Source organism: Megascapheus bottae, chromosome 17, assembly GCF_031878675.1.
Source record: "Megascapheus bottae isolate mThoBot1 chromosome 17, mThoBot2.hap1, whole genome shotgun sequence".
Classification (NCBI taxonomy): Eukaryota; Metazoa; Chordata; class Mammalia; order Rodentia; family Geomyidae; genus Megascapheus; species Megascapheus bottae.
The window spans coordinates 43,979,379-44,004,797 of NC_143525.1; the positions used below are offsets into that span (position 1 = coordinate 43,979,379).

Sequence of the window (25,419 nt, forward strand, 5' to 3'; positions counted from 1 at the left end):
AATAATGTGTGCACAGCAATGCAGCAAGAAGAAAAGAATTTGACTGAGAAAGTCAGTACAACTCGTTCCATAAGGAGAGACCAACAAAGTGCTAAATTGTCATTTCTCAGTATTCAACACTTGGAATTTCTTCCTTTAGCTATCCCAGGTCATTTTGAATCAACATCACAATACCATGTCAAACTATAAACACAACAATATTAAATGAAGCGCTACTTGAAGGCAGATAGTCCAAAGAATATTGATGGTAACCCATCCACCTAAATTCTCAGATACCACTTACTGCAACACTCATCCAAAGGTGTGAAAGGCTCTCAGAGGAGCTATAAAGTCTGCCACCCAGATACTTTTAGAGAAGCTAATGGTTTTACTTTGTTCCTGGCACCAGGATTTAAAAAAAAAAAATCACTTTGAAGGAGAAGGAAATACAGGCTTAAGTGAGTACGGATAAAGCAGTATCAGAAAAATACTCATGTAAATGAGACAGCACAATCTGCTAATGATACCAGATCTGTAAAACCTAGCAAGATAAAAAAGACAGAACTGTGGAGTGTGCCTGGGTCCTGGGAATATGCCCTCCACTTATTTGCCCATTCCTTTAATAGCTCAAAGTAATCATGAGAAGGCGGGGTGGGAGAGATTTCTGCTCTTAGAGCCTGTTTGTCTTTTTCAAAAAATATTTCCTATAATTTAAATTACTGGGGAAGCCAAACAAAGCCACAATGATTTGGGGGCCGCAATATTCCTACTTCATGGTTCCGAATCATTCCAGGTGGAAAAAAATATTCTTTTCAGCAATCTACATTTCCTTTATCATAAAAGTACAAGCCATTATTACAGAAAAAGTCGTGCTAACTAGGCTACACATAGTGATGTGCCAGGAATCTCAACTACTCAGTTTTAGGCCATCTTGGTCACAAAGAGAAATCTTAATTAAAAAGCTAGATCTGGTGGTACATGCCTATAATTGCAGCTGTGTAGCACGGAAGGAAGGAAGGAATAAGTAGGAGGACTGTGGTCTAGCCAGCCCAGGCAAAAGTCATGAAACCCTATCTGAAAAATTAACTGAAGTGGGATTTGAAGTGTGGCTCAGGTGGTAAAGCCAAGGAACAAAAGTGTCAGATCAAGAGTTCAAATCTCCATCTTACACAAAAAGAAATTAAACTAAAAAAGGGCTGAAGCTATGGTTCAAGTGAGACAGCATTTGTCAAGAAAGAACAAAGTCTGAGTTCAAACCCTAGTACCATCATGAAACAAACAGAAAACAATTGGTGTTAATGTTATATGGTAGGTAAATCAATATGCAGACTGATGACTTAAAATTTATATACCTGTAAGAAAATATTCTGGGATTTTCCCCCCATGTGTGAAATATCCCCATGTATAACTAATATAAGCTAACAAAAACATTTTTAAAAAACAGTTCTGTCTAATGTCATATATTAAGTGAAATTAATATTTCACAAAATGAATTGACTACTGGCAACTGCAACTGTAAAAAGAGATGCCTATGGCTATCAGGGAAATCATTTGAAAAAAGTAACCAGTCAATAAAATGTTCATTAAAGCCTTCTGAAAAGTGAGAGACCTATGACCTGGGGAGCCAGTCTATGGAGATGTTTGGAGGCAGGTGTTGGAGATGTCCATTTAGGTGGTTCCTGCATTTCCCAAGTGATATATTGAAAGAATTACTACAGATCTAGAGAGAAGTTAGAAATCATCTGGTTTGAATATTTCACAAAACATGAAACTTAAGGACAGAGTGGAAGTGTAAGGCATAGTGATCTATAATTTCAGTTACTTAGGATACTGAGGCGGGAGTGTGGCTTCAGCCCTGGAATTCAAAGAGAGGTGGGCAACATGGCGAAATCCTGGCTGTAAACAAACACATACATGCACAGACACACACACACAATAATCATGTATACCCATAAATAAATACCTTGTAAAAACAAAATAACAACAACATAGAAGTAAGGAGTCAAAAGAGCAAAGCGATTTAATGACAGAAGTAAAAACTCAGATTTCCAGATTTCCTATCCATCCAACACAGAGTAAGATACAGCAAATTAAGTTATTGTATTTGGTTCTGTAATGCTAGTGACTCCACAATTATCTTCTCAAACCTTTGGACTTTAAAAGAGAGCTACCTGGTCCTATCTCAAAAGAGAATCTATTAGACATACGTGAAATGTATCTTCCTACAATCTCAGGAAGCCGGCTCGCTAATCTATAAAGAATTAGATTAATCCAACGAGCAGATTGGGAAAAACTTTAATAGCCAGTATGTGAAATTAATCCTGGTTAGTTATATTTTCTGTGTATCTGCTCTAGTTATCAAAAGATCCTGATTAATTCCTTAAATTCTAGCTGTCTAGTGGGTATTAGAGGCACTATTTAGGCTGGTCTATGTCTTAAGTACATGCGAGGGAAAAGTTTTCTGAGATGAAACAAACAAGCTCATTATCCTATATATTAGATTTCTAGACAAATATATACATATATATATATATCTACCCAAATCTTCATACTTCCTTTCCCTCCCTCCCTCTCTCTCACAGTCTTCCTTTCCTTTCGTTTCCTTTCCTTTCCTTTCCTTCCCTCCCTCCCTTCCTTCATTTCTTTTCTGTTCTAGGGATTGAAATCAGGTCCTTATACTCTCACTAGGCCTTTTTCACTCCACTACTTGAAACAAACCTTTACTTTGTTTTATGCGGGTTAACTGGAGATAAAAATCTCACAGCCTTTCCTGCTTAGCTTCTCAGATCTCAGCCTCCTAAGCAGCAAGGATTCTAGGTACCACCAGCTCCTAGTCTTTCTTTTGTACAAATGATTTAGGGCTTACTAATACCTTATTTTAAAACTACTTCAGCTTCAAAGAGAAGATCCTACCAGTAGAACAGATCTTTTCAGGGCTGTGGCCAGGAGGGATCCCTACTACACTGTTGGTAGGAGTATAAACTCGTTCAGTGGCTCTGGAATGCAGTACGGTGATTCCTCAAAAGTCTAAACATAGAGCTCCCTTATGACCCAGCAATCCCACTCCTGGGCATTTACCCAAATATCCAGAAGCAAGGCCATACTAAACTTACTAGCACAACGATGTTCACTGCAGCATTATTTACCATAGCTAAGATATGGAACCAACCCAGATGCACCTCAGAAGATGAATAGATCAAGAAGATATGGTACTTATACACAATGGAATTCTATGTTGCCATCAGGAAGAATGACATCGCCCTATGAGTAAGGAAATGGAAAGACTTGGGAAAAAATCATATTAAGTGAAATAAGCCAGTCCCGAATCATCACAGGCTATATGGTTTCCCTCATTTGTAATAATTACTACACATTTATGACTCTCCTAACAGAGGATCACAATAGCTCAAAAACTGTCTACATAAGTCATACAGGATGAAACTAAACGAAATGAGTTCTAGGTTAATGAAAGAAGAGGTTTATCTTTGTGATTACTGTTCTTAATGTACTATGTGAAGTTATTTCTTTTTTCTTTTTTTCCACTTATGGTTAATCTCATGAGGTTACCATATCTGAATTTGTATAATACATATATATATATATATAGGTTTATTTGAAATAGGGAAGGGAAGGGGGAAAACAAGATGACTGGGAGGGAGAAGGGGGAGGGAAAGGGGACAAAAACATGAGAATGGGTATCAAGGTTCGAGAAATAATGTATCTACCACCTGACAAATGCAACTGTAACCCCTCTACACGTTATCCTGACAATAAAATACAATTTAAAAAAAGAACAGATCTTTTCACAGATAAGCAGTTGTATAATCTCAAGGAGCAAGCTGAGGATAGAAATCTGTCACATCTATATAGAATATTCCTATTGAGTTTTCTAAGTGATAGAAAACAACAGTGTAGCAGTTCTTTCTAACATTAGCTGCTTTGTTCCTCTGCACAGCCTTAGAGAAAAGATTATTTGCAAGTCTTTACATCCTTACAAAAAGTATTCAGACTCTTCAATGAAATGAGTTTCCCACATTGTGGAAACACCCACACAGCAAACTGCAGCAGTGAATGAAATGGATTATAGTCAGATCTTTGGCCATGTTAACTTTATACTAAGGTCCTGCTCTGGGTGGGTAGCTTTTTCTCCAAATTTATGCCTGAATGTTTTTTTCCCAGTAAACATACTCTGAACCTTCAGATGAGCTGTTGAGTAGTGACCTGAGTCATAGCATTTCATGTGTGGGAACACACTGGTACAAGTACAATGACAACTAAAATGTCACAGGCATTTTTTTTTCTTTTGGCATTGGACAATGGCCCAGATACAGAGACCTGCAGTCTAATACTGTTCCATTCCCACCTGAGTAAGGCACATCTGCAGTGCCCTCCTCAAGACAGCCTTCCTGTCATCCTCGGCTGCTTCTGCTGTTCCAAGTGGTCTTTCCAGCCAACAGCTCTAACATGGAGAAACACTCACTTCCAATCAGCTTTAGATAGCTACTCATGCAAGACAGGCCGACTCAGAAGGTTTCAAACTGGGCTCCAGGAGACTTGCAGCTAAAGACATGATGACAGAGATGTCCAGGGAGTAGTGAGAAGGGAAGCATAGCCCTTTGGTGGCCAATGGGATCATTCCCTGAATAAGAGAGACACTAGTTACTGTCTGCAAGGGGCCAAAGTGACAGTTGCTGCTCTGGGTTCAGCTTCCCCTTTTGTGCGGACTGAGGAATACCTTCCTGTATTTCCCTGTGATGATCTCTACCTTCCAGCAAACAGAAGAGCTGGGATTTCCAAAATTGTGGATCCTCTCTCCCCATAGCATCGAACAAGGGTAATAGCAGTAGAAAAGGTCCTTCTCTTGTTCTCTCATTCAATGTGTTATTACTTGAGGGTTAGGAGTGAATCAATTATGTCTGCCAAGAGGTGCATTAGTCCTGTCACTACAGACTGCTCTGGTCACAGAGTGATTTCAGATAGATTTAGCAAGCCTCCTCCAAGATAAGGGCTGGCTATGTAGCTGAGGCTGGCCTTGAACCTGTGACCTTCCTATCTCAACTCCTAAGTAGCTGGGACTACAGGCATGTATCACCACATTCAGCTAGAACCTTTATTCTGTATGTGTGTGTGTATGTGTGTGTGTGTGTGTGTTTGTGTATGCATGCACACACATGCGAGCGTGTAAAGCTATAGCTCAAGTGGCAGAGCACTAACCTTGACTGGTACAAAACATAAAAAATAAATATAAAGGAGTTTCTCACAGACTTTCCTGCCCAGGCTGGCTTTGAATTGAGATCATCAGATGTCAGCCTCCTAAGTAGCTGGCATTACACGGATGTGAGCCACTGGTGCCCAGAAGTAGCTTTACTTAACACTTGCTCTATCATTCAAAACTTGACTCCAATGTTTACTTCTTTAGGAGTATATGGAACTATATTTAGAACTATATGGGTAAATTTCTTAAATGGTATCAAATGAAGCCCTCAGAGTTCACAAACCACTGCATCAGAGACTCTACAAATATCAGAACATGACCAAATCTCCTGGGTTCCTTTACCTTCCAGAAGGCAAACTAGTCATCTATTCCATAAGGTGACACTACACCCACCACAGTGCTGATGTAAGCATACCGTATACCAATAGGTACCAATAATTGTGATGAAATATGGTTGAACTGTTACCTTCTTTAGAGCCAACACTTTTTGGAAAATTAGACACATTCCCTCTGAAACTGATGGAATCAATACCAGTCCTGGTGAATGTCACCTCTAATGGAAGCACTCTTCAGATCTGTCCTATATCAGTCTAAGGCTGAACCACAAGTCAACTGGATTTCTGTTCAGCCTCTTTAAGAAGAAGCAGCAGGAACTCCTCTACAGAATGGTTCAGGGATGCCACCTAAAAGGGTGGGTGATCTTCATAAATGGACAGGAAACAGAAAAGATGAATATTGGGCGGATGACAGATCCCTTCACTGGCCTTCAAGATACAAGCTGTTCTATTAAACATAGGGCCATTATGCTGGCTGGCCATCCACTTTAAACCCCAGAGTGATTAAAATGCTGGCAGGAAATGAAAGCTCTCTATTGAAGGTCCTTCCCTGAGGTCCTAATTTCAAACCAAATTTTACAGCACCGCACAGGAACAAAGGAAGCCCAGTCTTCCAAGTCTTCTTTTTGTCACTTTGGACAAAGACACCCCCTCATACTCCTCAAAGAACAATGGCCTCTGTAGAGCCATAGCCACACCAAGAATGGGCACAAGCCATACAGAAACACATTTTAAAAATACATTTTACACTGCCCTTGACATTTCAGATAAATAGAAACCACTGCACTGAAATTCCAAATATTCCATCCTTCCCCTCCACCCCTTGCCTTTATAATGAGAATTTTCCTATTTTCCCAATCTACGTGATCTTTGACATTTTGGCCTCTGTGAATGGAGGACACAGTAGAGTAGCCAAATAAATTAATTATTCAAATAATTAAAATGATCACTATGACTGAGACAATCGAATGTTTTTCACCAACAAGAAGACAAGGCCGCCCACAAATCTGTTAAAAGTGGAACAATGTTAGGGTCATTCACTCCCTTTACTCTCCCAGCACAAGAAACACTAAGCCTGACAGGGAAACATGGTATTGCCATGTTTTGAATTTTTTTTTTAATCACTAACTGTGGTGTCGGGGTGGCCTTTTCCCCCCTCTTCTTCTCCTTCTTCTCCTTCTCCTTCTTCTCCTTCTCCTTCTTCTCCTCCTTCTCCTTCCTCTTCCTCTTCCTCCTCTTCCTCCTCCTCTTCTTCTTCTTCTTCTTCTTCTTCTTCTTCTTCTTCTGCAACAACAGCTTTTATGTTTTTACTGAACCACTTCAGATGCACTCTTCCGCACAGTGGATGTTTACTTGGATTTGGCAGGCTGAGAACAGCTGGTTGTTTCCTAACAAATGCAACATGAGACCATATGTTTCAACATTTAAGGAATTTTAGACCAGAGGTATTACTCAGAGTGTCCTTTGTTGAAACTGTACTTTACTCAGTACTTCTATATCTGTCTATAAGAGAGACATAGGTTTCTATGCTACATTTTTAAGCATTTTTCCCTTACCAGCAAAACCATTCCTATACCTCTCCTGTAATAGATGTATGCCACAAGTTATAGAGAAAGTAGTGAGTTGGCAGTAGCTCTTCTTTGGGGACAGAAGTATTTTAAACAGGAAGCTAAGGGAACTTTTCCCTTATAAAATGTATCTGAAGCCCTCAAAAGAAGTCTTCTTGGTGGACCATCAAGAACTTCCATTCCTCTATGTGCAAAGCTAAAAGTGAGTCCGTGGTTTTAGCATTTAGGGTGACAATGAATTTGTTTCCCTCTTTAGATTTCAGAACAACTGCAAATGAAGCTGTGCTAATGAGGTTTAAGTTGAAGTAAAACTGGGGTTAAGAAATGACTAGAATAGATGGGCATGGTAGAGCCTCTCTGTAATCCCAGCACTTCAGAAGTAGAAGAACAACATGAGTTTCAGGTTACCTAGGACTACCAGTCTTTGTCTCAGAAAGTATAAATACCCAGAATAAAGGAAAAAAAATCCTTGAATCTTTACTACTACATTTCTTTTATTTGATGCATTAGTATTAATAATTAATGATGTTAGAAAATGAAAAAAACCGAAGGCTGGAGGGCCTGGTGGTAGAGTGCTTGCCTAGCAAGCATGAAGACCCAGGTTCGATTCCTCAGTACCATATACAGAGAAAAAGCCGGAAGTTGTGCTGTGGCTCAAGTGGCAGAACTCTAGCCTTGAGAAAGTCCAAGGACAGTGCTCAGGCCCCGAGCTAACGCCCAGAACTGGCCAAAGAAGAAAAAAAAGAAAAAGAAAATGAAACCACCGATTCAAAGTCAGGCTGAGTCAGAGTGTTTCAAAGCACTGCAGATCATCAAGGGGGAAAGATCCTCTGCCCTGGAAGAAGGACCCAGCTGTGGAACAAATGAGGCGTGGGGCAAGGCAATCATATCTAAGCTGGCAATTCAAATACTGAAACACCAAGCACAGGGAAATGGAACCGGAAGTTGCCAGTTTCTAGAGTCCATGAAACTCGTTCCCTAAAGTTAGATTATAGTAAGTTAAAGCCAGTATTTCCTTAAATCACTTTCTAGAAGATTAAATAAGAGCCATTTATTAAGATGCAATAAGAAATCAGCTGAATGCAGTTTATTTCTACTGAGTTAGGGCTATTTCTTTGGACTTCGTTGTTGTTGTTGTTGTTCGGTAGTAGGGCTTGAACTCTGGGTCTGGGTGCTGTTCCTGAGCTCTTCAGCTCAAGGGTAGCACTCTACCACTTGTACCACAGCACCACTTCTCGCATTTTCTGTGTATGTGGCACCAAGGAATCAAATTCAGGGCTTTGTGCATGCTAGGCAAGCACTCTACTACTAGGCCAAACTTCTGGCCCCTGGACTAGTTTTTGAATTCTTAAAGATCCCTGACTGAATAAGGTTCAGAGGATTTAAAAATAAGATGGATGCTGGCAGCTTACACCTGTGGTACTAGCTACTGAGGAGGCTGAGATCCAAGAATCTGAGGATCATGGTTCAAAGCCAGACCAGGCAGGAAAGTCTGTGAGACTCTTATCTCTATTGAAAGCAAGAAGTGGAGCTGTGGTTCAAGTGGTAGAGTGTTAGCCCTAAGCAAAAAAATGCTCAGAGACTGTGCCCAGGTTCTGAGTTCAAGTTCTAAGACTGGCATGAGCTATCTGTCTCTTTCTTTCTCTCAACAAAGGCTCTATTTATTATCATTACCATAAACATCACAGATAAAATAAAGATCAATACCTCTTCTTAAGCCTTTTTGTTTTCTCTTAAGTTCTTATATGAAAGCACGAATAACAGAACTATTTTTCCCTGTGACTCTGTACAAGGATCTTACTGTGCATTTTACAAAGCTGATACTCCTAGCTACATTACTAAAAATTATTTCTTCCTACCACTTCTCACCAAGCAAAACATATCTCCATTATTTCAGCCTTAGTTTAAATCATTCAGATTTAAGAAAACTGAAAAGGGGCCATATGTGAGGGCAAATGTCCCTTTCCTCTGGGCTGGCAGCCACAGAAGGGCCTACTCAGGGTGGGGCAAGAGAGCAGTCAGAAGCAGTGCTTTTAAGATGTTACCAACCACACAAGAAGAAAGTAGTTCATGAGAAAATACACATAAGGATGCTCACTGCAGCTTTACCTGTACAGGCAATAAACTGTCAACACCCACAGGTAAGTCCCTTGTCACTAAATGGAGCCAACTGGGTGATGAGGAACACACGTTCAGGAACCACAGCAGCGTGGCATCAGCAGTTTGGTAAATTTTTACTTCTTCTTTATCTTAGTTTCCTCTTCTCGTTTGGAAGAAAAATAAGAGCAACTATATGCTAAAGTTAGAGTGAGAATTAAATGAATAAATATTAATGTGTGTATTTACTATCAAAAGCTAATGATACATTTGTTTTTGGTTGGTCATGGGGCTTGAACTCAGCACCTGAGCTCTGTCCCTGAGCTCTTTTGCTCAAGGCTAGTGCTCTACTACTTTGAGTTACAGCTCTACTTCCAGTTTTCTTGGTGTTTAGCTGGAGATAAGAATCTCATAGATTTCCTGCTCAGGTTGGTTTTGAACCACGGTCCTCAGATCTCAGCCTCCTGAGCAGCTAGGATTACAGGCATGAGCCACCAGCACCCAGCTAAATCAAATATTAATGTGCAGATAGCATGGGCAAGGTGGACGTGATCTTAAGTACTTCTGGAGAAACCATGGCTATCATATGTACTGTGAGGGAGAGGAAAGAGACTACAGAACAGCTGATACAGGAGAATGAGGAAAGAGAAGGAAAAATGGACTTCTATACTTTATGCAAATTGGTGATAAAACCTTACAACCTATAACAGTTAAAGGAACATTTATAAATAGACACAATCAAAAGGTACTAAATTGGATCTTCAAATAAAATTGTCCTTGAAATATACTTCTTTCTATCGTCACTTCTTCTCTCTAATACCTCTTCCTCTTTCAACAGGAAATTATTTTGGATTTATATAGCTTCTTGGCATAAAAAAAAACAAAGAAAAAAACCCCCACCACAACACTTTAATCAGGCACTGATAGTTCACACTTGTAATTCTAGCTACTCAGGAGATTGAGATCTGAGGATGGTGGTTTCAGGTCAGTCTGCACAGCATAGTTCATGAAATTCTTATCTTCGGTGAACCTCCAAAAAGCCAGAAGTAGCACTATGGCTCAAATGGTAGTGCACTAGCCATGAGCACAAAGCTCAGGGATCGACTCCAGACCCTGAGTTCAAATCTCAGTGCCAGTGTACTTATATGTGCATGTGTGTGCCTGGGTAAACTCACACATACAAAGTTACCTTGGCAGAACCAAACTAAAACCCAGAACATTCTCATGGAACAAAAATTCCTCACAATTTTAAAATATGAAAATATAGTCTTAGTTCACATAAACAATATAAAAACTAAAAGAATGGTCTGACTTATAGTAAAACATTGTCATTTCCTTCACCAATGAAGAATCCGGGCAGCTATGATTAGGAAGAGGGGATTGCCACAGACATGATGAATAAATGAGGCCCTGATGCCCTATTTTTCAATGGTTGGTTTGCCTATTCATACTCCACTTTATGTGTCACATCATATGCCATGTGGACATCTCTGCCAGAAATAAGGTATCCATTTTAGTCTGAAATCATTTTAAGGTCCTGTTTCAGAGACAAGAATTTGTGTTTAGTTGGAGTTTGGCTGACATGATGAATTATCCTATCCACCTTGAACTGTACAGGATTCAGTCATTCAGTTATTCAACAAATGTTTAAAAATACTCCAAACTAAGGTGCTGTTAAAAAGGGACTTAAGGCTGGGAATGTGAGAGTGTTTGGCTAGCATACATGAGGCCCTGACTTTGATTCCTGAGTACCACATAAAAAAAATTGGGGGTGGGGGGAGAGGGACCTGTCTGGGCACTGGTGGCTCACACCTGTAATCCTAGCTACTCAGGAGGCAGAGCTGAGGATCACAGTTCAAAGCCAGCCTAGGCAGGAAAGTGCATGAGACTCATCTCCATTAAACTACAAGAGAAAAAAAGGAACCTGTACAAGCAATGGCTAAAACTTTTGCTCCCTACCCCACATGCAGACAGAAAAGAGAACTAGCAATTGGGGTTATGCTAACTGCTCATCTCAGATGACTCTAGGTGGGGAAACAACTTCAAATCCCTATCCATCTGATGCGTAGAGACATCTACAAGAGCTCAGGGGAAATAAAACATCTTCCCAACCCAACAGAAGGGCTGTCTCTTTGGTTGTGTTTGCCTCATCCTCTGCTCCCGAACTTTCAGGAAGATTATTTATATTCAGTACTTGTGTAAACCAGGTATATGCTCCACAGCTCCTACAAGATCTAGGATACTTTAAATAATTTTAATCCTAAACAGAGTGGGATTAGGATGCTGGGCAGGGCCTAATGAACATAAAAGCAAGATATTCTCTGATGAGAAGCCCTTTCTCCTGCCCTTCACTCAGGACCAGTGGCTGGGTTAGAAGGCACGACCGCATGTGTTAGTAATCACAAAGACCAATTTGTTGCTAGGATGTCAAGGTCAATGACATTATGGCTGAGGAGACTGTCTTGAGTGCTGGAAGTCTGTAACAGTTCCTGAATGTCACACAGGATCACCTATGGCGTTTGTTTGCCATTTCCTCCACACTTCCCCTCTCAGCAGCTCCCTTTCCTTGCAGAATTATTGAGACGCAGGCTTCACTCAGACCTTCTGTTGGTCAACAAATGTGTATTGCTGTTGACAATGTGGGAGGCCCACCGGGAAGGCCAGCTGGATTTGTTGAAATAAAACAATTTTTTCCTTCTGAAAACACATTTCATCAGTAAACTGGCCTCGGCTGTACCCAATTTAGGATAGCTCTAAAGACAGAAAAGAGGAAAGAAGTGATTCTTTGTTTTCTTTCTCCTTTCAGTGCAACTCTCTTACAAGTAAAAAAAAAAAGGAAGCACTGAACTTTTAAAGTCCCCAGATATATAAATTCCACAAAAGATACGTTATTATTGTTGCTATTATTATTATTTAAACAACCATAACACTACTTTGCTTTTAACTGTGGCTAGGAAAGATGACCAGAATTGGGTTAATCCACAGAAGAATTAACAGTACTTATTATTTAATTTCTTCTATGTGGGCCACATGTTTGCATCTGATCATAGATGAAACCAGCATCTCCAATGTTCTATTTATCATTCTCATTTTTTTCTCCAGACTTTTAAAAGTGTTTAATATGTTATTTTCTCAGCCAATGGAAAGGCTAAGTAATATAATTGGAATTATATTGAGTTAAAGATTAAAAAAAATCCCACTATATTTTCAAGTGCAATTACATCCTATAAATATTTAATACAAGGCTATAAATTCTGTTTTAAAGAAAGTTACAGCAATGAAGCAACAACAAATTTTGTTATTTTTAACATGGGTATTTTCGTTTAAAAAGATTCCACTCCTTGTTTCCCAAATTCAATTTTTCACATAATACTCCATCTCATGAATGTGGGAAAAAAGACAAATCCAAACATGGAATATTATTTTGAAAAAAACAGTGGACTAAACGTAAAGGTCCTGTAAAAATGTGATATCTAGATGTTTCTGAACTCGTTCACATGACCTCCATTCTATTTATAGAGATGCAGCAATTCCCATTTGAATATCGAGCAATACCTTGTAGGAGAATTTGGTTTAGCACAAATAAACTGAAGGAAAGTGTTGACTTAAAAATAAAACAGTGGAAGAGGAGTGAGGGTTTTTCTCCCTCTGTGAAAATTTCCGGCAAAGCTGTAAACAAAGGCAGGTTTGGCTCAGAGATTGAGTGGCTCTGGTGAGCAGAGGATGGAGAGTATATCAAACCTCCCAGAGTGAGGAAATGTTTGTAAAACAGTTAGTAAATCACAGGCGGCCAGGGTCGCCATGCTGTACAGCCCCAGGGATAGGCTGCCAAAACCCCAGCTGTGAAAGAAGGGGGCCAGTCCTGGGCTTCACAGCTTGAACCCCATTTTGAATGATAACTCTTCCAATCTCTGCCCTTTCCCAATATCTCTGAGTCCTGATGGCTGCCGGATTAATTAGCTCTAAGCCACAAGGCACCACACTGGCCACCCTTCCCTAGTGCCAAGGTGAGGACCCCAGGACATTGACACAGCTCTCTGCATTGTGATGCTGACTAAAACTTTGATCCTAGAGACAAAGTTCCAGCTGGGAACCAAGAATCACACTCAACCTGATTGAAGAAAAAAAAAAAGGCTGTAAAGATAAGGAGAAGAAAAATATGTAGTTGGAACTTTCCATGAATTGTTAGCTAGTGTTGAAAATGCTATTTGATCCCTCTTTTCCTTTCAATGTTACTTTGGTTAATGATTCACTTCTGAGCTGACAGAGATGGCAACCTGTAATCTGTGAAGCTCTTCAGAGACTTGCCTGCCCCCCTCCAGGAAAACAAAAATAAAAGAAAATAAAGATCGTAATGAAAAACTGCTGAAGGAAAGACCAAGAAAGAAGCATCTATTTTGAAAGATTCCTTTAAATTATCCCAGACAATGTTGTCCCTGATGGGAGTATTGTTTAGTTCTCTTAATCTTTCCTATGTTTTAGAAGTGCTTCTATTGTGGGGGTATCAATACTGGGGTTTGGACTCAAGGATTTGTGCTCTCACTTGCCTGTTTCACTCAAGGCTGGCCCTCAATTGCCTGAGCCATACCTCCAGTTCCTAAAAATGATTTTTTGAAAATTACCTTCTGTCTCTGCTCACATGGCAAATGTTAATCTAGGGTATGAATGGAGGGTGATTAAGGGAAGGATGGTGATGGGTGAAAATGTGTAGGTTCAATTATTAGTTAAGGGCTGGGAGTTTGGCCTCGTGGTAGAGTGCTTGTCTAACATGCATGAAGCCATAGGTTCAATTCCTCACTAACACATATACAGAAAAAGCCAGAAGTGGTGCTGTAACTCAAGTTGTAGAGATCTAGCCTTGAGAAAGCCAAGGACAGTGCTTAGGCCCTGAGTTCAAGCCAGGAATGGCAAATAAATAAATAAAATGAACAGATCACATATCCTTGACTACCACAAGGGGAAGAACAAAGGAAAGGAGGAAAAAGGGAGTAAACGAGGAAACATCTTGCAGTTGTGAGGAAAATCATTCTTTAAGTTTTTGAAGAGACTTTCTCCTCTCCCCCTTGAAAGCTGGAATAGTAAGTAGTTCATGCTTGTAATCCCAGTTATTCCAGAGGCAGGTGGACGCATAGGAGTATAAGACCAGCTCAGGAAAATTACAGAGATCCTAATTCCACAGCAGATAATTAAAAAGGACTGAGGACATGGGTCAAGGTGTAGAGCACTTGCCTGGAAATCACAAGGTGCAGAGTTGTTCCCACCACATATACATACCCACATATACATATGTACAGATTCATATAAATTGAAAATGAGATCATAATCAACCTTCTTTAATGTTAATGTTCATCCTAATTTAAAATGCAGGGAGTCAGGGAGGTCACTTTAATCAAAATACTGATACTATAAGCATAAACTTACTTATGCTTATGTCAGTACCTTTGAAACAGGATAGACACAAACAATAATACTCACTGTTGAAAAGCTATTAACTTAATAGATTAGTTCTTTTTCATTATTGGTGGATTGATTTTTTTTCCCCCCTTTGAATCCTTAGCCCATACAGAGCAACAGGGTGTATGCTTTGGGTCAGTTTGATGGTTAGCATTGGATCAGACATTCTTAGCTGCTTGTTATATGCTGAGGATGATGTGGCAGGGTAGTGGTGATGCCTTATAATTTTCAGTTTATCTTTGCAAAACTTTACTTGATCTACCCAGAGTTATAGACAAGATTCAGGGCCCAATGCCATCATGGTTTAACCAATGGAGTAAATTAAATTAGTTCAGATAGCAATGATGGGGGGGGGGAACAAGGAAATTGAGAGGGAAAGTCAATTTATCTACTAAAAGATTAAACAGAAGTCAGGTGCTGGTGGCTCACACCTACAATCCTAGCTACACAGGAGGCTGAGAGCTGAGGACTGTAGTTTGAAGTCAGCCGGGGCAGGAAGGGCTGTGAGACTATTATATTGAATTAACCACCTAAAAACCTGAAGTAGAGCTGTGGCTCAAAGTGATGGAATGCTAGCCATGAGTAGAACAGCTCAGGAACAGCATCCAGGCCATGAGTTCAAGTCCCACAACTAACAAAAAAATAAAAAAGGTGACAGTGGCTCATGCCTATAATACTAGTTACTCAAGACTGTCAAAAACAAAACAAAACAAAAACAAAGCTGTTAACTGAATGAAATATGGTACCCCTGAGAGAGAGTACAGGGGTGGCATTTAGCAACTAGAAAGTCTCAAAAATGTCAGCTGCATGGAAGTGGAGCTGTGTATCAAGTGGTAGAGAGCCAGCCTTGAGCAAGAAAGACAAGCAAGAACATGAGGCCCTGATTCTAGCCCCCATATCAGAGAAAGTGTTAGCTTCCAATCCCCTCCCTTTCATCTCATGGGTGAGCACAGAAAGGGCATTCTTTACACATTCATAGATTTTTTCACTTGAACATGGAATATACTTCACAAAGGGAACAACACTCCTCTCTCTCACCATTAACCACAACCTACGCAAACTCGAGGGCTTCAAGTCTCTCACCTCCTCCAGCACCACATTTGTTACAGTGGAGGTCAAAAGGACTCTTTTTAAGCTTCAAAGAGGAGGGTGTACTCCCTCAAACACAAGCACATGATTCAGACTTTGGACATTCTGCTATTTAAACATGTTGCTCACAGCTCATGTTCCCAGCTCCAGGAATTCCCTCTTGGAACCTTCCTGCAGTGGCAATGGATAGTTTCCATATCACATTCTTTGTGCCCTTCTTCAGTTAGAGAGCCAGATAAAATACAAAGGCAGCACCCTTGTGTGCTTTGTGAGTGAGAAAGTGGACGATCAATGTGGGGTGAAGGATGATCATCACTCATTGATTCTCCACATTCTGAGCTGGCTACTAGCAGGCAACTTGTAGATGCCAGCAGGCTGCATTTGGGAGACTGCGGAGATGGGAGTCCAGGGGGCTGGTATTCCACTTCAGTTTGGCCATGGATTCTCTGAATGACCTTGTACAAAAAGAGAATCTTTTCTCAACCTGAGGCTTCTCTGTTATGAACAGAAGATAATGATGTTCCTCTCACTAAGATGCTATGGCTATAAAGCAACAAATGTAATGATACTTATCACAAGCAAGTGGAAGAATCACAGGCTAAGCATTTCATTTGCTTAATCTACTTCTCATTCACTTAGGTCAGCCTGACTCTCTCAAATGGCTGCAACAAGCTACCTTGGGACCTGCATGATTTTTTCCATTTTGATTACTAAGTCAGAAATATGAGGTAGCTTTTAATTTGTTTGCTTATTTTGTAAAGAGAGAGTAAAAAAAAATGAAAGGTCTCAACTTCAAACTGGCTCTGACAGGAAGCTGAAGTTAATTTTGTTCAATTTTTGCCAAGCATGTTTCTATTTAAAATCATCTTTCTGCATTATTCTGGAAGATAAGTTAAACTTATCACATTCAAAATTGGTGTTTCCAATTTCCTTATATAACAAGGCCTGAATGTGGAGGAGGAAGTAGACAAAAAATGAAGGAACCAAGAAAGATCAAAAGGTAAGAGACCTATAACCTGTAAGGTCATGAGGTTATGACCCCAGGGCCCACAAGTAAGGTGCAGTGCTAGAAAGATGTTTTCAGGTAGTGTTAGGCAAGCTAACTTTACAGGGCTTTTTGAAAAGAGATAGAGATAGGATCTAATCCTGAGGAGGCCATTACTGGCAGGAATAGTCTTACAAAGATCATAGAGATCCTATCAAAATTAATCTGTCACTGTTGTTTGAGGGGGACTATAGGATTAGTAATTATGAGTTCACTATTTAATAAAATTAACTTTTGTCTACACTGAAAATATTTCTTCCTAAACTTTTGACAAAGTGAAGTCAGGGAGGGACAGAGAGACTCCTGTGATTAGATAATTACAATGAATAGAATTCACCAAAATAATGGTGTCATCACTTCCTAAATTTGATTGCAATGGGTACTTTTGGCCTTTAAAATAAGGGAGGGAAGTTGCAGTGTGTATCATGTCAAGTTGTTACTCACGTAAAACCACATGCTAGAGTCCTACTTCTGTTTTCTCAATGTCTGACATGGTAGCAGCCAGAGGGGTGGCAGTGGGGACAGAGAAGATTAATGAGGCTGGCATCTTATATATTCTATACATTCTGCAGTCTATAGAACTGATAGAAACACAAGTATTTTATGGTTGTAAATGGCACACAAGAAGCTAAGAAAAAGGGGAGAGAAAATTCAGGGGGAAATGTCTTCCTAGCATAAACGAGCAAGACCACAAATGTATTTTGGACTGAGAAAGATTAAGAAACATAAAAATATAAGATGTGAGAGCTGCTTTATCTAAGCTCACAAGGCTGAATTCTACTGCATACTTATTTTCGCTATGGATCCCATGATATGGGAAATGTTCAAGTCAGTTAATAGTAATCAGAGTATGGAAAAACATACGAGAAGTTTTGGAGAGTAAATACTAAAGCCATTAGTTTTCAGGGAAGTATCAGTGATTTCTAGGCATCATTATCTTAAAAGCTTTAGAAACATGCACCTTTCAAACTTCCAATTATGTTAAAATAATCTACATCAATCTAAGGAAACATTTGGACTCTGTCAGGAAATTAAGCAGCAGAGTTCTTAAAATTCTGAACACACTTCAAAGCCTCTCTCATATTCTTACACTTGAAGTTTGTAGATAAATGCCAATAGATAAATGCCAAGAAAGTGTTTTGAGATAAACAATGGTAATTAGTCAGTAACATCTTTGCTTACTCTTACTCTCCTGAAAAAATCTATGGTATACACTGGGATAGTGGAAAGTACCTACTGTGGGCTCTGTTGTCTCATGCCTGTAATCCTAGCTACTCAGAAGACTGAGATCTGAGGCTTGTCATTCAAAGCAAGCTTGGGGAAGAAAGTGTGTGAGATTTAACCAGTAAAAAGCCAAAGGTAGGACTGGGAGTTTGGCCTAGTGGGAGAGTGCTTGCCTAGCATGTATGAAGACCCAGGTTCAATTCCTTGGTACCACATACGTAGGGAAAAAAAACAGAAAAAGTGCTGTGACTCAAGTGGAAGAGTGCTAGCTTTGAGGAAAAAGTCCAAGCACAGTGCTCAGGCTCTGAGTTCAAGTCCAGGACTGGCAAAAAAAAAAAAAGCCAAAGGTAGAGTTATGGCTCAAACGGTAGGGTTCCAGTCTTGAGCCAAAAAGCTATGGAGGAATGCCAAGGCTCGGAGTATAAAGTCCACTACCAGCATGAAAATAAATGTGCCCACAGCCTGGCTTATGCCTATAATTTTAGCTACTCAGGAGACTGAGTAGCTGAGACTGAGGACTGCAGATCAAAGCCAGCCTGGGCAGTAAAGTCTGAGAGACTCTCTCTTCAATTAACTAGCAAAAAATAAACTCAACTAGAGGTGTGGCTCAAGTGGTAGAACACTATCCATGAGTGAGAGATTGAGGCTCTGAATACAAACCCTGGTACTGACACAAATAGTATCTATACTGTGAAGAAGTTTTTGATAATCTTTATAGCAGTTAAAGGTGTTACTTGCACGAGTAAATGAAAATCAGCATTTCCTACATGTTAACTGCACACTAGCAAACATCCTATATATCCACTAACTTAGTGGATACAAACACTAAGAACTAGTTTTCTTGCTTCCTTCTCCCTCAGAAAAGAATAAAATCCAGAACTACGCAGAGGAGATAGACTGTCAGGGCCAACACTTTCATCTTATGACTCTTTTGTGGGAATGAATATCTCTCTGACCAAAACATAATTCAGATGCCTTCAAAATTTCTACTAAAATCTTGACCTAGAGCAACTCTTGCGATGATACTAAGTAGAAGGGTCACAGAAGAAGTAAGGTTGAAAGCAAGTACATTCGCAAAAACCTGAGTGCGCAGGTCTCTCCTGTACTCTGTGGGAAGATGAATGCCTGACTTAGGAATCCACCTCATCTTTCAGCTGCACATTCTACCTTTCTGACCTTGCTACTCTGGAGTAGGATGAGAGTAAGTACTCAGATGATCACTCCTATTCTTTCTTGTCTTGACGTTCTGCGAGGAAAGCCAAATTGTTTGTTTCAGGCAGATCATTTCAAGAGAAAACACGTGCATTATCTAACTTCTCTGTCAGGCCTCACAGTCTCTATAGCGATGTCTCAGTTTTGGCATGAGACCCTATTTTGTGCCTCTTTATGGAATCAAATATCATGAGCTCATTCTACACGTATAAGTATTTCCTTTAAGGAAATACGTGGTTGGAGAAGATCAAAATGCTACTTGCCATTCATTTTGGCTGCAGCAAGAGCTCTGTTCTGGGGAAGAGGCTTCTCATTTCTAGATAATGAGAACAAATTTTCCAATGTCACTGTGGTGACTTACATTTCACTATGTCACTCTGGAAGAGTCTGAAAGTCACCAGCTCCCCACCTTTGCCTCTTGCAACATCAACAGGTTACACAAATAATACTTTGCCTTGTGGTATGCAACCTTATGATGAACCCAGGAAAATGGTATTCGTTATTCTCTTGGATATATTAGATGTGCAATAACGATGCATTATAAAGTAAATCAAATTGCAAAAATGAACCCTATCTCTTGGATAAAATTCTGGGAGGGAGCCAACACCACAATTATTATCTTCTAGAGCACTGAACATTCTACGTAAGTGTTCGGAAGATGTAAACAGGACATAAATCTGAGATTGGTTCTTCAATCTGTCTACAAATAACCATGACATTATATATAAACTATACTTTGGAGCATATATGCTTTCTGTTTAAGAAGTTAAGAAGTATATCAGACACTACGATAAACAGAAGAAAAAAAAACAGAGCGTGAATACCGATAAATGCAAGCCTTCCGTCTCGGAAAGTCTTCACTTATTTGATTAAGTTAGGTGAAAAACAGAGCAGTCATGCTTGTAGCCTTTCTTCCTTTTCCCTTTCCTCTCCTCTTTTCATTTCTAATGCGAATCGGAAGTCTATGTGGAGCAGTCTGGCTAGCCCCAGTCTAACCTCCCCATCTGGAAAGGGACTAACCAGCCTTGGGGCTACTTCCAACCCTTCCCAGCTGTTGGGTTGGGGTTTTTTGTTTTTGTGGGCTTGAGAAAGCATATTTATATAAATGATTGCCATATCCTTTGCCAGCTGTTGACCCTTCTCTTGTCCCAGTTGGGGCATGGTTTTCATTTTTAGCGGCCACAGACTGGAACTGACCCTGATAGAGTTAGCACGCTATGCAAACAGCTTTCCTCGCGATTCCTGTGACAGTGAAGACAATGGACACACAGTACAATCCTTGGGACCGGTGTTTCCCTTTGGGCAAATGTCACCGAATCCAAAGCTGGAAGTATCAGTTGAAAAAATAAATTCTGAGATTTTTCTATGTTATGGAATAGATTCTCTTCAGTAGTTCAGACTACACTGATTTTAGCTAGGGTCAGAGCAAGAATTTGTCAGCAGGAACAAATGAGACTTGTACGGGAAGGAACCAAAAAAGTGCTTGGGATGGGTTTGCAGAGGCAGCTGTTGCTTATCCAGTTGTGTTTTCAGTTTTAAAACTATGTGTATATGCTTCTGATGTCGGTGTTCTTGAAGAAAAAAATTAGATCTTTTTTTATCTTAAATGGGACAAAAAGATAAAAATCAGTCTGAGCTTTTGATCATTCCTTTAGCCTACAATCATTCGTATGGATGGCCTGTTAGGTCATTCCTTATGCTTATTACCGACCAGACTAAATCCATGTTTAACCTGAGGATAGTTGAAGTCACAGTGAATTAGAAAATTTAGAAATGGCTTTTAGAGAGAGTACAGTTGCAGTGAGGGAGGAATCACAGAGATGGAAAGGAAAAATGTAATAAACATTCCATTAGAATGATTTAACCTAGACAAGCTTTGTTTTATCTGCAGTTAAATGGACTTAAAAGAGTAAAGAGCAAATTTTCACAACTTTCCTTTATTGCATCAAGTGTTTTTGGTCACAAGTATAAGTGATGTATGTGAAGAATGAAGAAATTTAATCGGAAATAAATGGATCATTAATACTTGAAGTGAAATACCTGCCTTCACCCAAAGATTTCCAATATTGGATAAACTGCAGGACCATTTAGTTACTGAAAGTCAATTGTAAAACAGAAGCAGTAGGATGCCATGCCAAAAAAAAGGCTTTTTCCTTCTGTCTCCAAGACTGTAGGCTGACCAGCTTTGGCAGACAGCAACTACCATATACAAGAATAATTAAAAGATGAGCCCCATTTTAGAGGTCAGAACAGAAACAGCTGACAAACAGGGGGGCTGGAAGGTGGAAAGAAAAGGTATTTCCTGACATAGGCAATTCCAGTCTTTGAAAAACAGTCCAAAAGGATATTCAGCCTATGAGTTTAAGAGTTAAATGCTTAGTATATCTTGAAAAACCTCTTGGAAGTTTGAAGTTTGGAATTGCTTTAAAGACAGCTCAGAATATCAGTTACTTTTCACTTGGAATGAAATTCTCTTCTGCTAGAGGAACTAACTGATGGAATCTTTGAGGACTCTACAAACTCCGATTAACTAATGAAAAAAACTGGTGAAATTACAAGGCCCTATTTCCATCCTCTAACTCAATGTATCTGCTTCCAGAAGACCCTAACTCTCTGTCACTGACACAAGCTAAGGACATATTTTGCAGATTATTTTTTATCATATACAGGATATTTAAATATTCTAAATGACATCCCCTTATAGTTTGATAATTATTCTATTTGGAATTATTTTAGTAATTTTATAAATGATCTTTCTTGCCTTTCATTGTACCTGTAGTTTTCTTCTAATAATCCTGTGTTTGCAAGCCACAGTTTTAAATTTTCCTTAACTTTTTGGTTACATCATATTTTATAAATTTCCCCAGGTTACTCAGTATATATGTATCTGTCTTGAATATGCTTAATTTGCAAATGAGTATCCCCACATCTTCTTTGCCATTATTGTCTGTGGTTTAGTAAACTATAATGTGAAAAGAGCTGTAGTTCTAGCGTTACAACATTTGAAGTTAATTACCAAGGTAATTCCGTATCTTTCATACCATTCCTCTCCTGTACATTTATATTTTGTGGAGAAATACATCTTAAAAGATCCTCAGCTTAATATGTATATATGAATGATACCTACTTGCATATATTCATATATATGATACGTGTGGCATATATATCTATCAATATCATATATTCATATGTATATGATTAAACAGAACAAAAAAAATTTAAAAAAAAAGATCCTCAGCTTAGCACAGGGGACATGCCTGCAGTCTCAGCTACTCAGGAGGTCAAGGTAGGAGGCTTACTTGAGCCCAGGAGTTGGAAATGGCCTGGATAACAACATAGTGACATATTATATACATTTTTTAATGGTCTACAAGAGTAGAAAAAGCAATAATTACTCCCTTTCATGTGAAAATACTAAACAATTTTTGGCTGGGTATAGAATTATAAGCAAAGGATTATTTTAGCTCATATACTTCAGTGTATTATTCCATTGCCTTCTGGCACCCATAAGCCTGATAGCACACACTTACAATACCAGCACTGAGGAGGTTGAAGTGAGAGGATTATTTAAGACTACATGTCCAAGACCAGTCTTGGAAACACAGCCAGGCTCAATAATGCACAAACAGGTGGGTCATCAACTTTTTTGATTTGATGCCAGTACTAAGGCTTGAGCATAGGGCCTGCGTGCTGTCTCTTTGCTTGTTTATTTAAGGTAACTATTCCCCTCTTAACCCCCACAGCTCCACATGTAGTTTTGTCCTGGTTAATTAGAGATTAAGAGTCTCAGGTCTTTCCTGTGTGGGCTGCCTTTGAACCACACTCCTCAGATCTCATCCTCCTGAGTAGTTAGGATTACAGATGTGAGCTACTGGGGCTCATTTTAATGCATCAGTTTATTTTTTCTTAGCAAAATATAGTATAGTCTAGTAACAACCATCCCATTAAAAAATGGGCCAAAGACTTAAAGAGAGTCTTCTCTGAAGAAGAAACAAAAATGGCCTATAGACACATGAAGAAATGCTCAACATCTCTGGTCATAAAAGAAATGCAAATCAAAACAACTCTAAGATTCCACCTCACTCCAGTTAGAATGGCCAGGATGAGGAAAACGAATAATAACAGATTCTGGAGGAGATGTGACCAGGAGGGATCACTACTGCACTGTTGGTGGGACTGCAAACTCGTTCAACCAGTATGGGAAGCAGTGTGGCAGTGCCTCAAAAGGCTAAACATAGAACTCCCCTATGACCCAGCAATTCCACTACTTGGCATTTACCCAACAATCCAGAAACAAGGGCATACTAAACCCACTAGCACAACAATGTTCATTGCAGCGCTATTCACCATAGCAAAGATATGGAACCAACCTAGATGTCCCTCAGTTGACGAGTGGATCAACAAGATGTGGTATTTGTACACAATGGAATTCTATGCTGCTGTCAGAAAGAATGACATCGCCCCATTTGTTAGGAAATGGAAAGACTTAGAAAAAATCATATTAAGTGAAGTAAGCCAGACTCAAAGGAACTTAGGCTCAATGGTTTCCCTCATTCGTCATAATCAGTAGAAACCTTGGGCTCTACTAGCAGAGATTTGCAATAGAGCAAAATCTTGATACATAAGGCCATATAATGTGAAGCTAATTGAAAGGACCTCCAGGATAGTGAAACAAAAGCCATATAATGAATGATTGTTGTCCTTAATGTACTATGTTGTCTCTCATCTCCTTTGCTGTCCCTTGGTTATCTCATATTGGTACAGAATCTCACTTTGTTATCTGATATATTGAATTTATTTGTATTTGGATATTTGAAATTTGATAGGGAAGGGGGGAAAACCAAGACGGGTGGGGGGGTGGGGGGGAGGGAAATGGGTACCAAGACATGTGAAAGGGTATCAATGTATGTGAATTAATGCACCTTCTATCTGGAAAATATCATGTAACCCTTTTACTAATTACAATAAAAAATATATAGTATAGTCTAAAATTGTTTCAAATTTTAATGTCTTTATTTTATTGCTAATATATTTAATGTTTTTGTCTTGTTTCATTTTGGATGATTTTCATTCTGTAATTTCTTGTTTTATAATAGTATTCCCCTGCCCCTTTGAGGATTTTAAATAAAAACTCTTTCTCCAGATCATGTCATTTTCCTTTCATCTGCATGATCCCACCTTTCACTTGCTTACTTTGTCATCTGCTTTTCTTGGTATTCAAGTATTACTTTATATCACATGTCATGACATTTCTTTCGCAGGCTTCTCAACAGAATTATACTGAACTTTTTGACTTCTTCACAAGCAGAGAACTCCTGCTCTTATGGACAATGGTGACCTAAATAGTAGCCCTAGAACTTCAGGCCAGAATCTGGTCTTTTCTGGCCATAGGGGGATGTAATACAAGAAAAGGGACACCTTACCCAAAGCTTTTCAGGCTGCCTATCTCTTCTTTTCTTCTTTAAGCACCCAGTTTCATAGAGACCAGAGATCTTGTCAGTAGTCAGCGAAACTTCTGAAGACAGTACTTGTCTCCAAATGGGAGACGCTCAGTCCTGCAAATCCTAACTCCCAGCCACTAGAGCTAGCTTTCTGTCCCATAACTCTGTATTTTGGTTCCAGTTTGACTCCGTAGAGATATTGATGCTTTATAGTTAGCTTATATTTGTATTCTAAAATTTCTTTTCTTTCTTTTACCCTTTTATATGTATTCTGATATACTCTAAGTCAGTTTACCTTTTGATTTTATGCTATTTCACAGACACATACATACAGATGCCAGGCTAAGCATTTCCTACATTCAAATGAGCATTTCTCTGTGGGTGCCAACACTGGAGCTTGTACTCTAGATCCAGAGCTTGCCTTTTTTGCCCATGGTGGTGCTCTACCACTTGAGCCACACCTCCAGGTAAGCACTGTTGTTGCTTAAGTGGAGATATTGTTTCAAGGATTTTTCTGCCTGAGCTGGCATCAAACTATTATATCCTCAGATATAGTCCTTCTGAGGAGCTCGGGTTATAGTCATGAGGTACTAGCACCTAGCTCAAATGAGTTCTTTCTTCTTATTATTATTATTTTGCCAGTCCTGGGCTTGAACTCAGGACCTGAGTGCTGTTCCTGAGCTTCTTTTGCTCAAAGCTAGCATTCTACCACTTGAGCCATAGCACCACTTCCAGATTTTTCTGTTTACATGGTACTGGG

At 39.4% G+C, this 25,419-nt stretch overlaps 1 protein-coding gene across 16 annotated transcripts in view; it reads right to left on the bottom strand.

Annotated features, from left to right (window-relative positions):
* Bcas3 (BCAS3 microtubule associated cell migration factor) overlaps window positions 1–25,419 on the bottom strand; it is a 481,230-nt gene that overhangs the window by 145,477 nt on the left and 310,334 nt on the right. Inside the window, exon 24 of one of the 16 annotated variants that reach the window (XM_090351171.1) lies at window positions 11,593–11,947. The exons of the other annotated variants lie outside the window; for them this stretch is intronic. Within the exon in view, the coding sequence (XP_090207297.1) occupies window positions 11,937–11,947 (11 nt within the window). The 3' untranslated portion in view covers window positions 11,593–11,936. Of the gene's footprint in view, window positions 1–11,592; window positions 11,948–25,419 lie in introns of those variants that run through there. 16 annotated transcript variants of the gene reach the window in all.